At 39.8% G+C, this 26634-nt stretch overlaps 1 protein-coding gene across 1 annotated transcript; it reads left to right on the top strand.

The window, feature by feature from the left end:
• Positions 1-26003, top strand: apba2b (amyloid beta (A4) precursor protein-binding, family A, member 2b). The gene is made up of 15 exons (XM_029498280.1): positions 1-97; positions 6907-7403; positions 8334-8587; positions 8741-9379; positions 11935-12015; positions 13258-13297; positions 13812-13957; positions 18558-18593; positions 20394-20480; positions 21502-21687; positions 22999-23178; positions 24234-24446; positions 24597-24716; positions 25250-25390; positions 25831-26003. The coding sequence occupies exons 2-15, from the start codon at positions 6947-6949 to the stop codon at positions 25900-25902; spliced, it is 2652 nt and encodes an 883-aa protein (XP_029354140.1). The 5' UTR covers positions 1-97; positions 6907-6946; the 3' UTR covers positions 25903-26003.
• The last annotated feature ends 631 nt before the right edge of the window (positions 26004-26634 follow it).

Below are 26634 nucleotides of genomic sequence, written 5' to 3' on the forward strand. Positions count from 1 at the left end.
CGGGTATTGAAGATAGCCTGAAGGAGAACAAAGGAAAGGCTGCCAGCGTGGGCTACAACTGGCCTCCTTCTCCTACTTGGATGCAGGGTTATTGCAGGTACACAAGCAGGCACAATGCTCGCTATCTTCACTGTGTTAGCATGCTAAGATTTGCTCCATAGCATTAAACATGCTCTACAGATGAGCTTGATAGGCGTGTCATCAGTTTAACAGGCATTTGCTCCCAAACCAAAGTATTCAGCAAATTTAAACTTCCACCCTGATAAGAGGAATAGATGGGTGGCGAAAGTTGCTATAATGTGGCGTACTGACTTATAGAACCTCAAAAACAAACACCATGGGACAAATATATATCTGCATAGAGAGGGAACAGCCTGATGTCCTTATATCTCTTTTATCCTGATCTGGAGAAGGCTCCTCTTTAGTCTTGTCCTAGAAACTGGGCTGTGACTCTGAATTGAGGCTTGCTGCTTGTGCTCATGGAGTTAAAACAACCCCCCAAAAACCTTGTTAATTCATTATGCCTTTATTTGTTGTGCAGGAGCAAATTTTCTTTCCACCAAAAGTGTTTTCTTTCCAATGGCTCCAAAACCACAGTAGCATTGTTTGAATAAGGATTGCATGCATATGTTTGTCCTGTCAAAGGGTTATTTGATGATTGGCTAAGATGGTCCTCCTCTTAGAGGCTGCACAGAAAAACAAAGAGTTGCCATGGTAACAGTCAAGGGTGAAGGAGGAGGGTGTGTCTGGTGTTGTGCTTGAAGTAGTGAGATGGGCATTGGCAGTGAGAGTGCTGGGGGAGCATGCGATGCGTTCTGTGGTCCTCTGCCATTCGTCCAGCTTACCAAGTCTTTGCTTTCCCTCTCTTCCTGTCGCCTGCATCGCTCTCTTGTTGTCCTGAAGTGAGTAGGAGGCTGTAAGGAGAACAAACGCTGAATCTCAATGAGACAGCTGAGAGGAAACTAATTTTCTCACTCTGTATCCCCCTCATAGTGCTTTTATTCTTTATTTACAAGCCACATTACTCAACATGGACAGGTTATCACACAATATGTTTAATGATGTGGCGATGTTGCAGGAGTAGTTTCATTTGTTATACAGTTAAATGTTTCCAGATCAAATGATCAGAGCAAGCCCTAATTAAAACAAAAAACAAAAAAAAAAAAACAGACTGCTGGCAATAGTGTTAAAATGTTGTCTTATTCTACATGTCTCATGCAGTCAGATTCTTCCAATCATGCTTGAATGTGCTCCTCAGTTTCTTAGTGATGGTTTATCAATATGTGCATTTTGCAGTTGGGATACTTCCAGTGAAAGATTAGGCTCAAAGGGTGTTTTGGTTAAGAGTGCATGTCCCAGTTAAATCGACCAAGGCTTACTGCTTGTCTAGTTTGTTTTTTCTCTGACCAAAACGAATGTAGGTTTTGATTTTTCATACTTAGTGTCTGACGGAGGTTCCCCACTGCAGATTAAGATTAAGTTGGATGTGATCATTGTGACAAAAGACTTGAACCCAGGTCCACAGTTGCCAGGTCCTGCGCTTATTGATTCAGAATTGTTGCTGACTGTTTGGGATCAAATCCGAACGCATCACATTCACAAAACTGAGTTCAAGGAGGTGCGAATAACACTATCATTTTATAGTTTCAAATGGCTGCACACTGTGAAATGAAACATCAGGAACAAGGCTGATGGTGAACCTGCTAAAGCACTGTGGACTATAAAGACTACATATAAATTGTATATACGTATATATAGTATATAGATTATTTACACCATAACCCTAACCAATTGCTAAAATTATGTCTAATGGAATTTAAATTAGCAGAACAAAAATAAAATGTACTGCATTTATTAAATGTGGTTTTCACTGATTTTATCTCCCATCACATCTCTGCAGATTCCTGAAGAATAGAAGCGTGCATTTTTGGTGCATAATCTGATTTTTGAAAACTAGAACAGATTTATCTTTGCATTTGTCTGTGTAAGTGTCTGTACAAAAGACAGAATGATCATACTAAACAAAAGCAGACTTGAAACAGCAATTTCCTCTGTAGCAGCAGGTAGCCAGGACTTCATTTAGAAACAAAATTAAATTCTTTCTCTCCATTCTCACTCACCCATATTCCATCTCTGCCTGCTTTTAACTTTGAATTCAGCTGACAGGCCTCAGTCTTTTTCTTTCCATGTGGTTATTGAGCCAGAGATAACATTTAACTCCAGTAGCAGAATAAAATGAAGTTTATAATGTGATAAATCAGACACAGTATCTCTACATATAAGAACCCCCCGAAAATATTGAAGAATGTCTTCAACTGTGAACTATTTATTTTTAATGCAAATCACCGTTTAGATTATAAAATCGGGTTAATAAGACCTTCGACTGGTTTCATTCCAGTATTTTATGTTGAAACTTTAGACAGAGAATCCCTTAGCCTCCATTACCAAACAGTTACCCATTTATAATTTGAGTTGCTCTCCGGCTAATTTTAGTTTAAGCAGTGGACCTTAACATGAACAGGTTTCTTAAGTCAGTCATGCAATGATATGAACATTGTAGCAATGAATTTGAATTTATATGAGACAAGGGAGAAAATTTAAAGTGAAAAGTTTGAGTGCCACTGTCATAAAAACTTATTGAGTCTAATGAGAAAATGTTTTCTAAATATCCCCTGGGCATAAATAAAGTTTCTGATTCTGGTATCTAGGTATTTGATAACACATCCAGAGAATTTCGCAGTGATGTAGAACCATCAGAGGAGTCAACACCCAGTTAAACAAACACTAACAATAAGAGAGTAAGAAACAAGTTTTGTGTGTCACTTTGCAAACCAAGCTGCCACTGATAATGTTCACCTTAATGCAACTGCAGCCATATAGAGAATGCAGGGTGCTCTATCTTTCCCAAGACGTTACTGCCTCCACTCCAGCTCCTTCACAGCCTTTCCACAGCTCACACACAGTACGCCTTAGCTGCTAAAACGTAATGAAAATGAGGAATGGCAGACATCAGTGACTAAAGTGGTCAGGGCAGCAGATGTTACAACACAAAATATATCTTGAACTTCACTTGAATTAATAGAGCCTGACAATGAACATCTGAATAATATTAACATTTATCCATGTAACTCTGAAGGAAATTACCTTGTCGACTTGGTTTAGTTTTGCAGAACATTGATGAAGCTAGTGGCAAAGGGTGGTGGAGCTGAATAGTCTAAATGAGTATCATAAGATGAATATGCACTTTTTTTATGTTGGTATGCACTAAATGTACATATTACATATACACAACAAAGTGAATTAACATCTTGAGTTGAGAAGTTAAAAATATTGGTTGTTGAAGTACTGATTTTTTTTTATTATTTGATTTTCAGCTAGGATGCTGTAGTTTTCAATGAACCTTTCATTTAGATTATTATTCGTGTTCACATAACCATACTAGTCTTCTGGTGAAAGTTGATAAATGTGATGACATAATTATTGCCAAGTCCTGAAAAAAGACACTGCAGATGGTCATTGCAGCCATGGTCATGTTTTCTCTCCTTCAGGCAACTAAATGGCAGAGACCACATTGACAATAATATTTTGGTCTTTCTTTGTTTAAAGGAGATTTGAATTAGATTGTCTGATACTTCCTCGTTGTCAGCATTCCTGTCGTCTCTTCTTCTTATCTTTTAATGTCTGATTGTCTAATATGTGGGTGTGAGCAGAGGTCATAACTTAGAATTCAAGGCTGTGAGATACGGGTATTCCAGAGGTTGCACTCTGACAGCCATCTGCTGTTATTTTTTATTTATTTATTTATTTTTGTACAGACAAATCCTCTGTCCACTCTTCAGCCTTGTATTTAGGCACACACACACACACACACATATCTAATACATGCATCTGACACTTAAAGCTTTATATTACTGTAGCAGCTGTAGCAGTTCATTGCAGACATGAACAGGTTTGTCCATGGAGACAACCTTGCACAAGTGGTCTCCAGCTGCTGCTCACAACAGACTAGAGGGATACTGCAGGCAGGGAGGCCAGTGTGTTGCTCTAGATGTGGTGTGATGTGTCCTCTTTTTTAGTAATAAACAGCTTGAGCCAGTGTCTACTATTCAGTGCAATTACGTGGGAGACGTGTGTGTGTGTGTGCGCGCGCGCGTGTGCATGTGCGTGCAGGTATAGAAAGAAGCACAGAGTGATGGAGCCAGTTGGATTTCTTTTGGCACTAATCACTGATTCAATTTTCTTGTCTCTTGATTTAAATTTGGAGTCCCATGGGGCTGGAGAGCATCCCTGCATACATAAGGCAGAAAGCAGGAAAGTAATCTGTCCTGAGTGTTTTAACCTCACCATGGTTGTCACCTGCAATAAAGTTGTAGAAGAAGGTGCTGGCCATCTAAGTGGAGTATTCTCAGTTTCATCTAACAGTGTTTCTGGTGGCTTTAAGGTCAGCTGTTTTTTTTTTTTTTTTGTTTGTTTGTTTTTTTTTTTGGGAGGGGGGGTTGGTACAACTGACTGACTATTTCCTGTGATAACTAGATCCACCTGTAGGGTCACACATGGCAGTTTACTGTGAAATGCTTAGAGATGTTTCAAAGGTATAATATCCTTAACAAATAATAGTTCTGGCACATTCTCTGTTTATTAATCAAACATGGAAACATTTTCAATTTGACTCTAATGGTGCTAAACAGTTGGAGCAGATCTGGTCCATGTCTTTGATTGTTATTATTAATATTATTGTTGATTGACTAGGATTTCCAATTTTATATGGTACTGAGGAAAAATCTCTGTATGTATGTGATGAAAACATTGTGGAATATACGTTTGGCAACAGTGGAGCACCAACATACTCTAATACGAGGGTTTGTTAATCCAGAGAGTAAAAAAAGAGAGGTCGGGGGTATCCGGCCCCGGGGGATGCAGTTACCCATAGTTACGATTCTTCCTCTCAGCTCCAGGGGATTGGACAAGGCGGGGCTGGGTCTCTACAGGAGGATACTGGGCTTTTTATTGTGAAATAAAAAGGAGGGTGGAGCCAGGGAGGTGCATACTGTGTAGCAGCTGTGGGGGAGGGGAGGAGCAAGGAGTAAAGTGAGGAGAGAGGAAAAGAGGAGGATGAGGCCGTTGTTCCAGCAGGGCCCAGTGCTATTGTACCACATCCCAGCTTAAGACCTCAGGTAAGAGATCAAGTCAAAGGCTTTGGGAGATGTAAAAAAGGACATTAACAATATATCTATGAATGAAATCCTTTAATACGCTGTTTTAAATGAACAAATGGCCTCATTAGATGTTGCTGCATATCATCAGGTGCAGTGATCATGGGAGTCAGTGTGTCTGTGTGTATTTACAAAGCCTTCATACTTGGTGGTGCCCCGTCCGTGTTGTGTTACAGTTGGTTGTGTTGTTCAGACCCAGTCAGCCCAGTACATGAATTCTGAGTGCACATGTAATATCACCTGAGGAGCATCCAACTGCATGTGTGCATGTGTATGTGGGTGTGCGCTCCTCAGTCCGTAGGATGTGTTTGTGCCAGGTTGCTCAGAGGTAATTAACCAGTAGAATCACTGGTGATGGAAAGTGTAATTATGGTGAAGTAAAATGGAGGAAAGCAGCAACAGGATCCTTCTGAGGGCAGTTGTTCATGGTAACTGGATGGCACAGCAAAATGGGGATGGTAACAAAATGGATGCCAAGGCACAGAGGGCACACCGAATGGAAAGAAATATACAAAATTTATAATCTTAACTTTGTTAGATATACAAATGCTCTCTTGTGGGTCTAATCCTGCACTATGCATGTTAGTGTGATGATTTTGGTGTTAATGTGGATGTAAATATGACTAAATATACTGTAATAGAACATTAGGGAAAAAATAATATAATACCTTGTAGTTCATCATGTGTTGTAGAGACTGGTCTTTTGGTATAATCCATAGGTCATCAGGAGAAACAAGGACAGTTAATGTTAATCCTGCTGACTATTTTAGGAGTGACATTTAATGTTTTCAGCAAAGGGTTTGATTAAAAAGTAGAGAAGTGTTACCCAAAACTAAAAATAAGAAGCTTATACCCTTCAAAGGGTGAAAATGTTGGTGAAATGCACTTTAATTAAACCTTTAAAAAAAACTCTTCTTTTTCCCGTGTCACTGTGATTGCATAGTGCCTGTCAAATTTGCTCTACATATAAGTTATTCTATTTATTTAATCAATTAATTAATTAATAAAAAAACATCGTGTTTTTTATATTTCTGATTAGACAAAAGTTTTGAAAAAGCCTTTGACAGTTTGATTATTGATTGAGCTAAAGATGCTAGAATTAGTCATTGTTGAGTTTCATCACGTACATCAGGATACTTACAGTAAATCATCTCAACTGACCTACTCCAAGACTTACATGGGAGTACTCTTCTTTGTTTTCCAGGTTCACCATTCTCACTCAGCCAGAAACTGAAGAATCAATAATTGTCTGAATTGACTGATCATCTAAAAGCCCAGTAGTATCAGTACAGCACTTATGTGAAGATAACCTTGATTTCATTATTGATCCTTGGTGTAGCTATGTCTGATAATTTTAATGTGGAGGCATTTATTCTTTGTCATTATCATTCTAAATATATTCAGTATATTGAACAGACTGTTGTCTGTTGTCGCTGTTGTATATCTGAAAGTTTTTGGTACAAAAGTGTAGCTCTGGCTGTGGATGAAGCAAAGAGACTGTCAAGGTCACTTGTAGATCAAGTGGTTTATTGAATATGCGTTTTTCAACTATACGCAAAGTGTAGAAAATCAGTGAGAGAGATAAAAGACTGTTTGTATAGTTTATGTGTGTGTGTGTTTGATAAATGGAATTAGAATCCTCTTGTTTTTAGTCCTACATTTTTTCCCTCATGTGTCCTTGTCTGTTTTCCAGGATCAAGCCAATAACAATGAATGGCCTTTAAACCGCCCTCATGGCTCATAGGAAGAGACCAGGGGCTAATGGAGGAAACAGCATGGCCACTGTCGTCCCTGTCCCCTGTCCCACCCCTCATCCTACAGAGCCATGTGATCTGAAAGCCCTCCCTCCTCGGCGACGCCCAGTCCGCTACCCCAAAGAGACACAAGACCGGAAACCCATCCCTCATTCCTGTAAGGGACAATATTCTTCTCCCAAGTCTCAAGAGACTGTTCACAATCATTCAGATGTGGATGTAAACACAGAGGTTGCAGAAGTCAAGCGATACAGCAACCAAGCTGATGCCGGACTGGAGGATCAGCGACCAGTGACACCCTCCACACCAGAACATGAACATGATCAAGATGACCATGACCAGGTGGAATTCCACGCAGGAGGCGACAGCCTGGATGACGACTCCAGCTCTGACTATATTAATAACACCTCAGATGACGAGGAGGATTATGACGATGGTGAGTGTGGTGTCAACAGTTTTTGTTATTGTAAGCAGCAACAATAATTCTTTTAAGCTTGATCATTATTATTTTCCATAATCAGTTATGTAGATTCCCAACAAGCTTTTTTGTTCAAAAGACTTTCCTAAAGTTTCCAGCACTGATTTGGTTGATTTCTTTATCTGAGTTCTGCAAGCACTGACTGATAGGAAATGTAAAAGCATGTTCAGGAATGCACAAAAATAAAATCATAACTCGATTGCAACAGCTAAACAGAAACTGTGCTCTGACTGGATGAATCAGTTATTCAAGGATTCATATTGTCACATGACAGCAGTTTGGTGAAGCTTTGGTGCTATAAATTCTACACAAGCTACATCAGTGTTCCCACAGTGGTTCTACTGATCAGATGGGCCTCAGTTAATTTGTATAAAAAGCAAAGTACAACTCAGGCTGAGGAAAATACAATGGTTCTTGTATTATTTTTTTGTATTTAGTCGAGAGTAGGAATTTTACTATGATAACCTCTTCTAATAGGCATTCAGGCATCAGCAATAATGATAATAATAGTACGCATTTAGTATACACAAACCTTGTGATATGATGATGGGTGAAATTGAGGGAATCACTTGAGAATTCATCCTCTGGGGACCACTGATGTCAGTGAATTGCAAGAGCTGTTAAGAAATTTTCATCAGAACCAAAGTTGTGGACTGAATATCCTATGCTGCAGACTGGTGCTGCTATACTTGCACAATAAATCCAACATCTTCTCATTTGAAAAATATGTGAAGTTCTTAAGAAAAAAATTTAAACTTTTCCTTCAAGTCGCATGTAGCTGTTTGAGCTTCATGGATATGAAATATAACGTGGTGCTGATGTAACATACTTTTTGATGGATAAACTGCAGATTAAGAAATATATTTGTTTGTGATCTTAATCCCGCAGGACTAGCAGAGGAGGATGAGGGTGTGACTTACTACATCCGCTACTGCCCAGAGGATGACAGCTACTTGGAAGGTATGGACTGCAGCAGCCAGGGAGACTGCAACCACAGCCCTAACCAAGGGGACTGCACCAGCACCATGCAACCGGTCGGCCCCCACACTGATGAATGCCAGGAAGCTGTTGAAGGATGGACTGAAGAGGATGAGGGTGAGGGGGATGTAAGAGAGGAGGAATGGGTGGAAGATGAAGAGGCAGCAGTGAGGGAAGAGTGGAGAGAAGTGGAAAATGAGCTAAGGGAAGAATGGAGAGGGGGAGATGAGGCAAGGGAGGAGTGGAGAGGGGAAGGCCAGGTCAGGCAGGAACAGTGGGTTGGAAGAGAGAGACATCGGGAGGAAGAATGGGCTGAGGGAGAGGGCGAGGTTCGCTGTGAGGTGGTGGAGCAAGATCCAGATGAGCAGATATACAATGGAAGACCAGAGCCCATCCTGGACCACCACCATCATCATCACCACCACCAGTCCTCCCTGCAGGACACACTGCACACAAGAAAGGAAGAGGAGGAGGCAGAGAGTGAAGACTACTGCCCCAATGAAGAAGAAGATGAGGAAGGTGATGAGGAGGAGAGACATGGAAGGTCCTACACTGGAGTCTACTATGCGTCTGAGGACAATGGGAACTCGGTGCGAGTCTCTCCCTATCGTGGCCGTAAGGTTCTGGTGGTAGAGGGTGAGACTGGGGAGGAAGCGGAGGAGGACATTGACCAAATTGTCGCTGAGATCAAGATGAGTATGAGCATGGGGAGTTTGAGCAGTGGTACTGATCAAAGCCCAGAGGAGATGACTCAGGACCCTGCGACCAGTGACTACCCCCACCCTAAGCCTGATACAGCCCCCTACCCACCACCTCATCACCGCCATGACAGCAGGCCCAAGTCCCTTAATCTCCCCTCCATGCACAACAACAATCCTGACCTCCAGAGGGGCATCAAGGCAAATCCACGCTCTCCTGAGGATAGGCAGATGTGGCCACAGGAGCAGGTAAGCAGAGTATTTCTATTGTTTCACATTGTATATGTTAACCTGAGCTGTGATTATATTTCCTGTAAGAACGTACATCGGGCCTTTTCAGGCTTCTGTTGCTGGGAATTTGCAGTTGTTATTCATCTACCGTCACCTGTTCGTAAGACCGCCACAAAACTATGCCGTGCATCATCAAACTTCATTGTGATTCAATCATAGGCCCCAAAGACTCCATGTTTATATTATTTAATTTCCTTTGTCACATGTGGTGGCAGCAACAGTGGGAAGGTTTGTCTTGTCTAATTACTGAAGACAAAACTGATATCCCATTAACACCCCTGTCAGAACAGCAGAAATGACGATCAGGGTGTTTGCTATGTCCTCAATAGATCTCAGACTTTTTCTGCTCTTACTAGGATTATTGAACCTTTTTCAAGATTATCCTGTTATAGAGTTTGTTATCATTGATCCCTTAATTTATCAGTATCTGTGTTGCTAGTAGTAACAAAGTATTTTAGGGGTAATAGATGTGATATGTGTTGTTAATGTAGTCAATAATAAAAGCCTCTGTTCTTCCCTTCCCTCTGAAAAAGGTTAACCATAAAGTGGATGCAGTTTCTAATTCTAATACAAATCTCATTGGTGATTATTGAATTTCCCCATTCTGAGTGACAGAAATGACATAACAGCACAACAGTTATACAATAGTGCTGATGTGGTCAGAGCCGATGAAGAAGATGCACTGTATGTCCAGGTTATTTTACTGATCTGTAGAAGAGATTTTTTTTACCACAGGAAATTATTAAAAGGGCTTTGTGACAAAGAGTAGGAGATCAGTTATATGTGACATGCTACTCGTTGCCATCCAGAGAAGAGCTGGTGCCTCACCCTTCCCCCATGTTACCTAGAGAGTCCCCCCCCTGCTTATTTCTCTCCATTTTGCAGACCTGAATGAATGTACTCATACTGTAGTCACACTGATAGACCCAAACACATCCTGAGCTCCCCCATCATCTAAAAGTCAGATTGTGAAAGGAGAACAGGGATAGTCTCCTGTGGGCATCGTGCTGATACACACCTGCTCCACCGTTTGCACATGTGCTTTTACACTCACTGTGTGCACCTCATTTATATCACAAAACTGGGTCAGACAGTGAAACTAGATTAAATTGGAAGAATGTACAGTACACCACAGATTTAGATGACTCCCATCATCAAAGAGATTATTTTGTCGTTCTGTCTTCTGTTAGCAAATGCAATGTCCTCTGTACACCAGTTCGACGTGACCGTGGAATGAACCAGAACAACAGTAAATTTTAAAAAGCAGATTTGTTGCGCAGCACGGAGTGAAATGATTATGCTAACAGAAGAGTTATAAAATCAAGGGGGTTCATTATACGATCATGTTCTCGTGGTGCAGTGCATTTCCAGAAAGCAAAAATATTGCATGGTATTAAAATCTCTTTTCAAATGTTGCTACATCTGTATGTCAATATTAAATTATGGGTTTCATATCGGAATGATCACAGGTGAGAAAGAGCTTGAGTTTACAAATTTGTGTATTTAAAATAATGTATTACAGGGCTAGGGTTTTATAAATTAGCCGGAGAAAGTATGCCGACAAGAACACAACATATCATTTCTATACAACATCTCATTTGTATGTTTTTTGCTATGTTTATATATAATTTTGACTTGACGTGGATTTGATGAGTGTTTTTTGATGGGAGGAGCACAGTGTTCTGCAAAATATGTCCTGCTGTGTACACATGTACACATTAGTATACTGTAGGCTGCCAGTCATCTCTTTAGTGCTCTTACGAATGTTAATTATGATAATCGATTAAAATTGATGTGATACTTAATTATTGATAGTAAAGTTCCACAAATAGCTGAGTAAACATTTGTTAATACAGATGAAGCAATGTACAAAGTTTGACTGGGATCACTTGAGCATTCCAGCCCACCTAACAACAACATGAATCTCATTAATGTAATGACAGTTTGCACAACTGAGTCACCCTGCATGAAGAATACTGATCAGGACTCTTGTTTTCATTTCGTTTTCACTAGTGTTTTTGGTGATTAATTTCAATTACAGATGTATAGCAGCATGGCTTGCTTCTCTGATTTTCTCCTTCTCTCTGCCACTGTAATGAGGAGGGGAGTTTGTTGGTGTTTTTTTTTTTTTTTTCCTAGTAATACCATTGAAAGTTAATGAACAGTTGAAAACTGCAAAATGGATTTCAAAGGGAATACATGTAATCTTCCCTCTTTGTTTTCCACCTGCTGGACATTCTTTTTGTGTCGTAAATGTGAAGGGAAATGAGACAAAAGGTAGAGCTGAAGGACAAAGTAAATAATCATGTTCGCACAGCATTTCAAATCCAGACTACCTGGGCTCTCCACTGACGGATTTTGTTTCATTTAATTTATTAGTTGACTTTTCAATGAAATACATAATGGTTATTCAGAGCAGAGACAATTTTTATGACAAGGCACACATTTTTATTAGTCATTCTTATAAAATCCAACCAGTGAAAAGAAGCACAAAGCCCTGTTGTTCTCTGTTGACCTGCCAGGTGAGTAATGGTGCCGAACAACGCAGAAAACAGCAGCGCTCAGACCTCAACGTTCCCCTGGAGAACAACAATGTACCCGAGGTAAGATGTTGCTTGATATTCTATCTCTTCCTTATCGTACTTGAATCTATTTTGAGGTCGTTTAAATTTCAGACAAAGGGTGTTTTTGTTTATGTGTGTCATTGTCTGAATAAATGAGTAATTGTGTGATTAAAACCTCAGCTCATGCCCTCTGCTTATGGCGTGATGACGTCCTGGTAATTGACATATCTGCTCGCAGTTTTATGAGACACATTTTTTATTAAGATGTCTGCAGGTTGCTGATGCTCCTCATACAGGCTACACCCTTCGTTCTACTGACAAGTAAACTTGCTGACTGTTTGTGATTAGGTTGAAGTGAGGAAGAATTTCATGAATTGCTTGACAATACACAGAACTCTCTGTGGCCATCTCCTCTCCTTCACTTCTCCCTTCCAACTCATATAGTTCCCCATTTCTGCCCCAGTGTACTTATTAATGTATGAATGCATGTTGCGGCATGATTGGAGGCAGGGGACCACTGGAAATTGCAGAAATGTCTGGATTTATGATGCCTATACCAAATAAAAACACAGAAGGGAATTATGCTGCAGGAATCTAAAGTTTAGTCAGTCTTGCGTTGACTAAATTTTGTATATATATTTTGTATCATTGACTTGACATTGACATTTTTTTCCCTTCAACTACACTTTGGGTGTTTTGCTTCTTCACATTCAGGTGAGGCCTCAATTCACCTTCTGCTGAAGGAAATACTGATGCCAATGATGGAGCGTTGAAGACATGAGAACCACACAATTATTGTGTGTAAATATGTCAAAACATACAATTTGCATCAACTGGTGCTCACAACTACTGCTCACAGAGAATTTTTTGTTATAGTTGGGTTTCAGCAAAATAACAGAAGGGTAAGAATTATGCACAGTACCAAACAAATTGGCTTATTTCTGGACAGATCAGGTATTTTGCAACCCCAGAAGTAAATCACAATAAAATGTAACTAGTTGTTTATGCTTGAAGGAAATCATCAAGCTTCCATGGTGTATTATGTCATAAATTGGACACAACTGTTAGTCAATTTCTAAAGTAAGCCAGCTATTTAAAATAAAAAATCATTATTATGAGATCATTATTGCGCATTCCAAAAAAAGCAACTGTTCCTCGCTAAATGACATTTCCCGACTGAAGACAAAACATTACGGTGCTGATTTACTGTATGAGGCCATTGTGACGTGACCCACTGTACGTATATTCACAGCAATTTCTCTCTGTGTTTTTGTCTTTCAGCCAACAAAGAAAGTTGCCTCATTCCCCAGCTTTGTTGACGGTAAATTAATCTGTGTGCACACCTGTTTGTTGATAAAATTAAATTCTATTCAAATCGTAATTGAGGGAAAAGGAATATTCTCGGAATCATTCCATGCAGTCTGTCACATCACAGGCCTGATATAAGTTTTCCAGAGCTTTCTTCCCTTTACTGGGCAGATGTTAAACCTAATAATGCGTGAGGGGCTCAGTTGCCTGTCTGTTTCTTCAGATCATGACAGCACATTGTGTCCCTGAGTGGGTGCCTGCAAGTTCACATCTCCATATCACAGACACAGATTAATCTCAGCCCAGCCTCCCACCAGCTCTGCACTTCCATTAGCTCACAACCAGTGGCCATTTCGCTGCTCAGTCCCCCAAGCCTGTTATCACCTCCAGAGCAACAGAGCTTGGCTCCATTTCTGCACACAGCATGTTGACTGCAGTGATTACAATACCCTCTCCAGCACTTTTTGAGTGTAACCATGCTCTGTTCCCCCCTCTATGCTAATTACCACCATCTCTCTCTGGCTCAGTCCCAGGACCATGCGAGCCAGAAGACCTCATTGATGGAATTATCTTTGCTGCTAACTACCTGGGCTCCACTCAGCTGCTGTCTGAGAGGAACCCCTCCAAGAACATACGCATGATGCAGGCCCAGGAGGCTGTCAGCAGGGTCAAGGTACTCAGAAACACACCCACATGGCCTTGCAAAGGCAAACGCTGTGCTGCATTTTTGTCCTGAAGGTATCCAGTTATCCGAATCAATGCAAAATACACATAAGCCATCACAATCGACAAGCCCTTGCCTTGTTGTTTCTCTGAAAGAGCTATAGATCTCCAAATAGGCTCTCTCACCACTTTTTAACCAGAAGTCACAGGAACTGATCGCATGGACTAAGATCTTTTCCCTTTTAGGAAACTCAGGAATTTTACCTGCTTTTCACTGGGAGGGAGCAGAGATTACATTTTGTTCTTGTGCAATAATGTTGCTAGTCTGGAAGTAATAATTTCCTTTGGTTCAGGCTCAATGCTAACAGGTCAAACACAGGTACCACAGCTAGTTCCAAGACGTAACACCTCAGACTCATTCATACTGGGATTAACAGGTTGACATTTCTTGTTTATTACAAAGATTGAAAATAAAGTTATGTTTTTACACTGAATAAAAGAAGGTAAGGAGAGCAGAGAGAGCAGCAATCAAACAAGATGGAACCAAGATTAAGAAAGTTGGAAGATTAATCTGAGAGGCAGCACCAATGAGGCAACAATGAGTGTGAGCAAGCAAAACAAAACTTTGCGACAGGGTTATGGAGTTTTCCGCATGTTTTTTGTAATTAATTAATTTAATCAAACACAACCAGCTTTTTCTGTTTCAAACAGAGCTGTGGTTTTCTTAAACTGCCATTGGTCTAATTTGCCTAATCTGCTGCTTCTGAATCACAACCACTAATTCAGAAGACCAGTGTATGATACGGTGATATGATAACTTATATATAATATATGAATCATCCCATTGTAGTTTGCATTTCACATTTGATTGTCTTATGTTTGAACCAATTTTGTAAGTCAGGAAGTCACCCACTCTGTGTAACCTGGATGTGAATATCTGGTGAATATCTGGTAATTTCATATTAAAACATCTTCCACTCTGAAGCTCTTACTCCAACAGTTGTAGCCGCTCAGAGATTTGTGCTGAACCAATCTGTGACACAGTGACACAGTCCAGGTTACTGACTCATTGTAAGATGCTAGAAGTACAATAGTACAGTAGTTTGATGCCAAGCACTAAATTTAGGTTGAGGTTTCTCAGAAAGCTTCCTGAAAAAATGTTCCTGTGATAGAAAACAGTCTATTTCCCTATATCTTATATCCCAGGAGCCCCTAGAGGCATTGTTAAGATGTGTTTGTTCCCACCCCAGGAGACAGCCTCAGATCTGTGCTCTCGGTTTGTTGTCCCACTCTTAATGTGATGGCAGCATCATGTTACAACTGTTTTGCTGTTGTTTAGGTTGTGTCGGTAAAACTCCAGTGAAATATACACTAGATCTGCAGAGAATATGCCCAGTAGCTTTACTTCAGCTTCGGCTAAAACTGCTGGTCTATCGCGTTTGCTAGTGTTGTTACACAAACGTCCCGATCATCAGTTACACACAGGCAAAATGTTTTTTTGGAATTTTTTTGGAATTTTTATTTTATAGTAATGAGACATTTTTAGTTGAGGTCAAGATTGCTCCCAGTAAAAATTTGCATGGACATTATCAGGGATATTTGGTTCTGCAGTAAAAGATACATCAGGCATGAGTGGCCTTCCAGGGCAGCTAAAAATCTTGGCCAGATTGGGCCGCAGGCATGTGTGCGATACAGCCAGAACAATAATGGGACTGCTGGCATGAGACCTTTATATTTCCCTTGTTGACACCCGTTCCCTGCTCCTCTCTACGGTGATGGCATTGACTCAGAAAACTACTGCGGCTGGTACTGATGCAGCTTAAAGGAGCTGGATTATTGTTCATCAGACTGGTCGCTAGTTCATTACCGTTTCTTTATCAAAAGTGAGTGATGGGTCCATCTGCACAGAAGATTAAAATTCTGATCTTTCAGCAACGTGAGTTTCAACTTGTTTGGCATTTCCTACTCATCTACTTCAGACGCAGGTGACAGGGGATCTTGTGCGATCAAATAACATTGGGCTGATGTTTTGTTTTGCACAGTTGCTACTTACATCAGTCTGTTTTATCTACATCTCATGTGGGGGAAATAGCGTGGCTGTATTTCTAAATATTGAATGATGTCATGTGTAGTGGTCCACTTTTAGACAGTTACGTGTCGTGCTCAGATTGGATGGATAAGCGTGGGTACAGCTGTCCAATGGGACGTGTCACAGAGGAGACAGACAGAGGTTTGGAATATCAGGTCAGCTTTCACGATCACGTTTCAGGTATTAGCCAACATCAAAGAAACATTAAAATGTAAATAGCAGTCAGTTTTTAATTACCTCGTCTGTTTTTATGTCCAGTGAAGAGAATCATTTTGGCTTCTAAAATTGATTGTATTATCATTCTGCTGGTCATTCATGTTTTTTTCCATATTAAGTTAAAGATGTTGTTTGAGCTTTTCATTAAGGGACAAACTGCCATTACTGGGCCCCTGTTGTTGTACTAGTCCAACCACTCAGCCCTATACTTTAATTTTACATGTCAGCATAGTGTAAGTTCTCTCACATCTTTTTAGATTAAGGAACAGTGGGTCCTTGTGCAAGATCCAAAATGAATTTTGATATGAAACTGTGAGAGAGGCTAGAAACGGCCACTCATGTCTGTAAACAGCTACTTCACCAATCTGAAACTGAAAATGGTGACAGGAAAACTGGCAGTCCAAAGTCTTTACATCTGCATAATTGGTTGCTGCTCTCAGTCTAAAAGTCATCACAATAAGGATGTCTCTCAGTGTCATTTCACATCTGTCAAATCTGTCTCTGATTCTTCTCACCCACTTACTTGCTCTCTGTCATGCACAGTTGATTTCCCTGCAAAAAAGTGAGGATGAAACCATGGCAACAGTCAGCCATCACTTTTTAATGCTTTCCACTGGAAAAAGACAACTGAACATGAAGTCTTTCATTATCTCCTTGATTGTCCCTCATGGACAAATTAATAGTTGCACAGCAAAGAACGTTTAATCCCTCTCATTGAAATGAACACAGCGGCCTGCACACAAACACACTTACTTAGTACTACCTACTAGGCAGTGTAGATAAGTCCTTCTTGTATATTTGGTTTAGAGCAACCTGTATTCAGAGAAAGTAGTTCAAGCACAGGAAGACAGGAAGACACACCAAGACTCTGCTAAAGTGAGCAAAAAAACAACTGTATCAGGTAAATTATAGCGAGGCTGTAGAGGTTATTTATGCAGATCTTTTTGCCTTGCTGCTCTCTCTCTCTGTTTGATGTAATATCTGTACACCCACCTCCACTCACTCTTTTCTACTCCTCCAGCCCGCCACTCAGCTTCTTCTTAGCAGAGCAGTCGATACTGCTGAAAGTCCCTGATGTCTGTCCTGCGTGAGAGCTGAGCTGATCATAGAGGACGAAACCAGAAAAACACTCTACCCTTTGGGCTGTTTACTTTGCTCTTAGCCACTATTTGGTATTCTTAATAGTAACAGCTCTGCCCAGGCAAACATCCACTCTCACTCTCAGAAATGTAATGAGGGTCAAACTAATTTCCTCTGGTAGATGTCAGATGGAGAGAGAGAGGGAGTTGGCTCTGCTTAAACGTTATACTGAAGGGCTGATTCTGAAAGATTACATTGCTAAGAGTACTCCAGAGGATAACTTATGCAAGAGTCCAACAACTCTACAGCTAAATTCCCAATAAACTAATCAGACCCTCCAACTGGGTAGAATTGCCTCCATTTTGATCTAAGCTGCTTTACTGCCGCTACCCTGTATTTTTCACATTTTATTTTATTTTTTAAGTTAGAACTTTAGACGATAAACCCCAAGCACACAGTTTAAATTTTAGTCAGGACTCTATCCCCTCCCCTGCCGCTGAGTGTTTTATTTCCTGGTAATAGTGTTTAGACTGTGAAATGCTGGTCGAAGCAGTGTCCGTATACACAGCCCAAATTATTGACTTTAAGTTTATTTACCAGACTTAAAAAGTTGGAAGAATCCTACTCCTAAATGCTTTACACACACACACACACACACACACACACACACACACACACACACACACACACACATATATATATATATATATATATATATATAGTTTAAATGCTAAACCTTATAGATAGAATAAAATGTAATTCAAAGTTGTTTTTTAAGTTTAAGTTTAAGTTTTATTAAAAACTCCAGACTCCTGATTGAGCTATATATTGATGTCAAGATTGCAGAAACCGTGTCAATTGATGTCTGCACGCTTTTGATTTGTGTTGAAGAGAAAAGGCAATTATTACCCTCTGTAATTGCTGTTTTGATTTGTATCTGATAACCAACATGGCTGTGCAAACGCTATCTCTACATCCACACAAGCATATGAAGGCACACACACCACTTCTCTTTCTTTTTCTCTGTCTCTCTGTATCTGAGAGCAGCGATAGCACACCTGCCATTTGGTTTGAAGCTTTACTGTCTTACCTTCTTTTATTTACCTTCTTTATTTCCTCCTCCTCTTCCTCCTGTTTTTTGTGCTCCTGTATCTGCTGACCTTGTCCTGTCCCAACGCCTGCCTGCCTACCTGCCTGCCTGCCTGCCTGCCTGCCTGCCTGCCAGAGGGTACAGAAGGCTGCCAAAATCAAGAAAAAGGCGGTGTGTAATAAACAGAGCAAAAGAAAGACCCTTAAGCTGCTTCCCCTCCACTCTCACCTTTCCTTTCTCATTTTACTTGTGCCTGCCTGTGTCTATGTATCCTCTTCTATCTGTGTGTCACACCTTTCTGAGCTTTATTCTTAAATCCTTGTCAGGTTTCTCCAACCTTAAGCGAGCATATTTTGCTCTATGTGAATGGCCATGTGTTTTGGTAATGATTGTCTCAAACATGCCTGAAGGTGGAAACATTTTTCAAACAGATGGATTCCAGTATTTTACAGTGAAAAAAACTGGAAGGCAGCTTTAAGGCAGGCACCAAAAGTTGTGTTGTAAACACACAAGGCATCATGACTAGAATATATAATTTTTTGGGTTTTCCTTGTTACAATGGCATTATCACTGTCTATTAATAATAAGTTGTATGTGCACAACAACACAATTTCATGAGAGTATAAATGTATGCTAATAGATGTAATGACATTGTAAGTACGAGTCCCCATGCTATTATATTAATTGTGTTGGATTTAGATGTTGTGGAGCAGCCAATTGGCACAATTTCCTCACAATTATGAGTATTTGTTGTTAAATTGGAAGGAGAACAATAATTACAATCCCTCTGCTCGTTTTTGCTTACAAAAAAAGCACTGCACATAAATATAATGACCCCTTAACAACTGCAAGTTAGCTAAGAGATTATCACCTAACCCAGTACAAAAGCGTGACTAACATACTTTTCAACAGCTAGAGCAGAGAAGTCCCTTCTTAGTCCTCATCCATATCTTCATTATTTTTGTTTTGGTGATCTTGACACAGAGTGGTTTGAAAGATCATCAGTAAACGACTTCTATATGAATGCACTTTAGTTTTGATGTTATGAACAAATACGGACAGTTCAGAAAAAGAATACGGAATTCTTAAACACTGAATGGCTATTTTTCAGGTGCCTTCAATTTCTGGTCTAATTTTGGTTTGTTGTATATTTTTGTGATATATTTGAATAGGCATCCCAGTTTCAACCAACATTTCATTGGTAAACATCCAGGTTTATCAGGATTCAGAACCACAGTTCTGCAAAAGCTTCTTTCTCCTGTGATATTACCTCTGTAAAACTACAGTACAGTTAGATTTTGAAGTTGAGTCATGGCTGCAATCCCAAACACTCACCGGTGTTCACAAATGAGTTACCTGTGCCCATCACTAAGCCGTGAATTAAAACTAAGTTCATGTCTGTCCCTCAGAAAAGGGCACCCCGGGGAACTGGTGCCTCCAGACATGAAAACAAACACAAAAGACAAATAAGTTGTAGACAAAAAGTGAATTAATTTCAAACACTTTAAATAACATAATCACTGATAAGGGCTATAAACCACCCATCTCAGATCCACAATTTATTTCAAGAAATATTATGATTCCCTTATTTTCAATCCTTTGGGCATTTTTTATTAAAGGAATTGAATATAATTGTCTTAGTGTGCAGCACCAAGAGCCATCACTCTCTCCAACAGGTACCTACTTGGGGTTTAGGGTTAAGCTGTTTTTTGTTTTCCACGCCAGTGCCAGGGCATTCAATGCAAAGTAACACTGCCAAATGCTTCCTGTTTCTGCCTTTTCCACTGCACCTTTAACCTGAACTGTATTTTGAATGTCTAACTGAGGCTTTCCTCCATTTTACACAGATGCTACAGTACATAGGCAGTTATGAATAACTGTTTGTCATGAGTAGTCATACTTACAAAGATCTTGAAACATCCAAGTCAAAAAAGGTTGGTTTGACTGAGTCTTATTTGTTTGTTTATTCAGAGTGCAGATGGAGACGCTCAAACCCTAACTGAGGTGGATCTGTTTATTTCCACACAGAGGATCAAAGTCCTAAATGCAGACTCACAAGTGAGTACCAGAAAGCACGCACAGTGTCTCAGTGTCTTTAGACTGAGGCTTCCCTCCATTTTACACAGATGCTACAGTGCACAGGCAGTTGTGAATAACTGTTTGTCATGAGTAGTCATCTGTCTATCTAAGTGTCTTTAGACAGATATACTGAGCTGCACAAGGCTCTGCATCAGGGGCGCGTTGTTGTGTCACCTTAAAAGCAGCTTAACTGTGGACACAAACTGCTTCTTATGAAACCTGACTGTTGATTCTAATTCTGATTTTATTTTTTTATTTCTTTTTTAATCTTGTGACATCACTGTCAGAGTTCCCTTTGATTGGGGATAAGAAGAGACATTTGAGAGCCAAAAAATGTTGCATGAACATCTGCGCAGGGAGTTTGACTGGGAGAGAACTTACTGAGCAATCTGTTTGCCTGCAGCACAATCTGCCATCCTTATTTTCCTTCTTGGACGATGAAATTAGTTTTTTTTTTTTTTTTTTAAGCCCAAAAGATCATTCATGGTATTGATTAGTCATCTTTTAAAATCATATAAGAATAACAATGTGGACTCATCAATTACTTTAGAGCCATCCTCAGTAAAAAAAAAAAAAAATAAATAATCACTTTGATTTTGTGTCAGTCCATATGAATGAAAATTCTAATTTTACATTCACTTTTCTTTGCTTTGTCTCTCTCGCCTCTTGCCATTTAGATTTAAAGCAATCAGCTGTGTGAAGCATCTGTAAAAGCTTGAAGTTAGAGTGCTTGATAGAAGCAGAACCATCTCTGGGAGCTTTACAGGTTATAAGATCATGAATAGAGCTTTGAGCACAGTTAAATGTATATGCATTATGATTCATTTGCAGTTTTTTAGCCAGAGCAACAGTATGAACCGTCTGAACAGTGTCAGTGTCAGATAGTATGTTCATTCATTTTCACTATATACAGAGCAATTTGATATGGAGATGGCTGTTTATCTTTTAAATTCCCAAATTTTGCCTTTGAGGTGTGTGGTTATAATTAATATCCCAACAGGAAACGATGATGGACAACGCGCTCCGTACTATATCCTACATCGCTGATATCGGGAACATTGTAGTCCTCATGGCCAGACGTCGGATGCCACGCACAGCCTCACAGGACTGTATTGAAACTACGCCAGGGGCACCCGAGGCAAAGAAGCAGTACAAGATGATATGCCACGTCTTTGAGTCTGAAGATGTAAGTGTGTCCTGTGTTGTTCACAAATTATTCATTTTAAATTTTCTTGACTAGGAGCAGTTAAAGCTGCACAGATAAGGACATCTGAGGGACGTTGTCATTTTTCTGTTTTGTAAGAGAGGACTTACCTGGTACATGAATCCTCCAGCATGTAAAGATGAGGCTTGTTATTGAGTACTTGAGTCTCAATTAATTTTTGGATATTATATTGGTCTCTCGGCGGAGACCAAGGCATTAATATGTTTATCCTGAATTCTTACTGCTTTTTTAAATCCTTGCTCTACTTTTATTACAAATTATGTCTAACCACCTAGAACAACCAACAGACGTGAAAAGATGCAAATAGGCTGGTAAGTTTAGATTTTTTTATTTATTTTGTCAGCAGAGATGCTTCTTGTCTTGTTGAAGTAGATTCAGAAAGACTTGGCAACGTGAACAACATTGCTCAGAAGAGCTAGCAACTGAGTGTCTGTGCCAGTCAGACACATAAAGGCTGGACTCCAATCCTTCCGCTCTTCTCTTAATTTTGCTGCAAGATTTTTAAAGGCAGGCCAGAGTTATGATGGCACCATTCGGTCGCTTGTCCATCAACTTCTGAACTGTTTCTGTTGTTGTGGTACACTGCCTGCATGCAGTGTTTGCTTGTCTTTGACTCTTTTATTATTTGCAAAATTCACCGTGTATTGATTTTGAGAGTTTGGGGCTTTAATGTCTGCAAATTCTGCAACTGATTTATATGCCATTGTAGAACTCAATTAAATTGGAAAGTAGGGAAAATATAGCCTCGCAAATGAGGCACCCTTTTTACTCTCTCAATCTATATTATCTCTCAGTGCTAGGAAGTATATGTCTTCTCTTTTTTTTTTTTTTTGTTTTACTAATGTTTTTTCAAAACTTTTACTCAACTCAGTTGCACTGGAACAGCTCTTCAAACCAATAAACAATGTTCATATTTTTTTCTTTTAGTAATTCAATCTTCATGTTGTTTATTGTTTTCCACTCCTGGTTGGTAATAACCCCTTAAGAGCTAGAATGTAGACTAGAAGCTGACACTTGATAAAGCAAGGAAATTGATGATTTCATAATTGTGGTGAAAACAAACGATTACTTTATGAATAGTAAGTGACTTATGCCTCAATATATTCTTGGTACACTCAGTACCACTATTGTTTGAAGTCTCCAAATGTTTTTTTGCCCCTCATTGTGTTCTTACTAATATACAGCTGACCGAACATAAGCTTCTGTGGACAATACAACAATACAAGATTACAAATACGTTTTTGTCATGATTCCCAATTGTTCTGCTGGCAGGCGCAGCTTATCGCTCAGTCCATTGGCCAGGCATTCAGTGTAGCTTACCAGGAGTTTCTGAGAGCCAACGGCATTAACCCTGAGGACCTGAGCCAGAAGGAGTATAGTGACATCATCAACACCCAGGAGATGTACAATGATGACCTCATTCACTTCTCCAACTCTGAAAACTGCAAAGAGGTTGGTTTATATAGAGTGAGGGTTCACACATACAACTGAGAAAACTGCATTCTCGCTGTCTGTGTTGGTGTGTGAGTGTGTCATTGCAAGAAAAATGAGACACAAACACTGAGACTTCAAATGTGTAGCACAAATCAGATTCAAGCTGCAGGCCCACACCAGAAACTGAGGAGTGTGCAGTAACTTATTGGACAGATCAGGAGGCAGATGGTACAGGAAAATCTACTCAGAGCATGCAATTTCTTGGGCTGTAGAAATTCTCCTTTACTTAACACTGTGGCCTGAAAGTATTACTGAGGGTTTTAAGAGAATTATAAAGCGTGAAACATTTTTTTCTGGATGAGCAGAGAGGCTGCCTGGGCACCACCGCACAGCTGTTATATTACAGGCACATGAGTTATTTGGAGTCTGGAGAAGAAAACTGGGCTTTCTTCAAGCGCTAAACTTTCCCAACCAACTGTGTTGAGGCTCCAAAGGCTGTAGGTAACAGGAAGATGTATTCTCCTTGATTATTTGAATGTGTAAAGGCCTTCTAATTGCAATAAATATTGAATTAACAGATAAACCATAAATAAATTATAAGTTTGGGTGACATTTTATTTTTAGCCCCTCCCCCCTCAATTTAGTATTAATAGCCCATACTAAATGGTTTATGGTAGAGTAGCTAGTAGTTAGTGAGTAATGCAAAACACAAGAGGGAAAGGGAGCAGGAACAAGTCGTGTTAATATTGAAACAGGAGGCAGATTTGTCTTTGGAAAAGAAAAAAAAGGTTCTCTGAAAGTTTTCCATCAATTTAAAGCTGAATCAAGTTTGTCTCAGTCCAGCTAATACCTAAGGGAAGCAAGACTGATGCAAAGAGACCAATGTGTATGTCTCTGTTTTATCTTAGTCTGTTGAATCTGACAGTAGAGTTGAAATGTTTGTATCTTTGCACTATAACAGCCTCGAATCAGTCAATTATCATTTATGGTTTAATGTTGGCGGGTCCGTCTGCGCATGATTGACCGTAAAACAGACCAACAAAATGTTTGCTGTTCCTCCTCGTCCTCTACAGCTGCAGCTGGAGAAGAGTAAAGGGGAGATCCTGGGGGTGGTGATTGTGGAGTCTGGCTGGGGCTCCATTCTGCCCACAGTTATCTTGGCCAACATGATGAACGGCGGGCCAGCAGCTCGGTCTGGCAAGCTCAGCATCGGAGACCAGATCATGTCAATCAACAACACGAGCCTTGTGGGGCTGCCACTCGCCACCTGTCAGGGAATCATTAAGGTTAAGAAACACTGACGATGTATCCAAGAGTGTAGCTGGAGGAAAAAAAATGGAAGCAATCCAATATTATATCATTTAAAATAGTTTTTAAAACATTTATCTATGTGGTTTCTGTGATAATGAACACGTTTTTATGTGTGTGTCTCAAAGGGCTTAAAGAACCAGGTCCAGGTCAAAATGAACATTGTCAGCTGCCCTCCTGTCACGACCGTCCTCATTAAGAGACCAGATCTGAAATATCAGCTGGGCTTCAGTGTGCAGAACGGCATTGTAAGTTTTGATCTGACTTCTTTCTCTCCATCATGAGCATGTAGGAGGGTTACTTTAATATCCACAGTATTTAAAGAGGGAGGCGTGAAAACATTATTAATCCTTTGTATATATTGTAAACTTTAATGTTTAATATCAAACTTCTATAACTTGTGAGGGAATGGTGTTTTTTTTTCACATTGCTGTCTCAATTAAGATTAATCTGCTCATTATTTTAGCTCCTGTGTGAAATAAAGTGTCAGAGCTGTGATAAATGACTGTTTCCACTCGAGATATATTTCTTTACTGTTTACCCAATACAATCCAAAAAAGGCCCTTCTATTCTTCTATCTTTAGGGCAGATTTGAAGTGTAAGTTATATAGTTTTTTGTTGAACTTCCAAGCACAAACTGTATCTTGTTGGATTTCTGTTAATTCTCTGACCTCTGTGTACACAGAAACGTCACACCTCACCTCTCTACACCAGCTCCATCCTGCTGCGGCTCTTCAGTCTTGCAGTGACTTTATCTTGTGTGTGTTCTTTTTCCGGTTAGATATGCAGTCTGATGCGAGGGGGTATTGCTGAGCGGGGTGGAGTCCGTGTGGGTCACAGGATCATTGAGATAAATGGTCAGAGTGTGGTGGCCACGGCACACGAAAAGATTGTCCAAGCTCTCTCAAACTCTGTTGGCGAGGTTAAACTGATGCATACAAACACACACTTACAATCACATAGCACAGTCACGCCAATTCTCACATGCTAATTTTCCATTAGTTAAAAATATCCTGTATGATCCAGCATGATACGACAGGAAAAATCAGGAATCTCAATTTGGCTTTAATTTTATTTTGACAACTCTATCACTGAATTATGTGTCTGCCCAGCTTTTTAGAAGCGCAATTCTCTATTACTGGTATACTCAGAACTATACATTTCATTTTACACCACAAAAATAAAGCGCATGATATAACAGTGTGGTTTTTATGTTTTTAGACTCAATGTTGGGGTTTAAAGTTAAACTTTAATAGTGCTACAGAAGTAGCAAATAGTACTCAAATACGGGCACACATAATCCAATTTACTGTTTTTTATACAAAAATAGTTTTTGATTGGCGTTATTTCTCTTCCTGGTAGATTCACATGAAGACGATGCCGGCAGCCATGTTCAGACTTCTAACAGGACAGGAGACGCCTATGTACATATGAGCGATGGCCGTGTGTCGTTTCCCAGGAGCAGCTCTGGGCTGTGATTGGTTATCTTACAGGCCAAAACCGGCTGAGCAGTGACTCTGCGGGAGGACGGCACCTTCCTGTTGATTCATTTTTCTCAGTTGTTTTTTTTTTTTTGTGTGTGTGTGTGTGTGTGTTTGTTTGGGTTTTTTGTTTTTTTTTATTCTTTAAGCTGATGACTTTAAATATTCATCATCTCCTCCTCATCTGTGCTTATTAACATGCAATGGCTATTTTATTGACATGCTTTTTCCATCTTTAGAGCTGAAGAGTCAGCATGTGTGTATGTGTGGTGTGTGTGTGTGTGGATACTGTTATTTATTTGTCCTGTCCGTGCTTTTGTGTGTGCGATTGTGCGAGTGGGGCTAATGTGTGACTGTTACAATTAAATTTTTTTATATTCATGTAATGGAGTGCAATACTTCTACTAATTGTAGAGTTTACTTTCTTTTGGATTATTTATTTGTCATGTAAATACATATTTGCTAATATTGTAACTGAAGGAAGTGGGGGGGGCACAGCTAGACTGTAAATATTTATTGAATCTTGCTGTTGCATTGAAAGCAGACCTTGATGATGGCGAAGACACAATTGAATGCCAGATATTATAGTGGTTGCCAGTAAAAAGGGGAATTGTTTAAGTGTTTGAAATGTTGGTAAGTTGATATATATATTATGTACATGTGAATCGCACCAATGCTTGCAGCA

Source organism: Echeneis naucrates, chromosome 3 (assembly GCF_900963305.1).
Source record: "Echeneis naucrates chromosome 3, fEcheNa1.1, whole genome shotgun sequence".
In the NCBI taxonomy this organism is placed as follows: Eukaryota; Metazoa; Chordata; class Actinopteri; order Carangiformes; family Echeneidae; genus Echeneis; species Echeneis naucrates.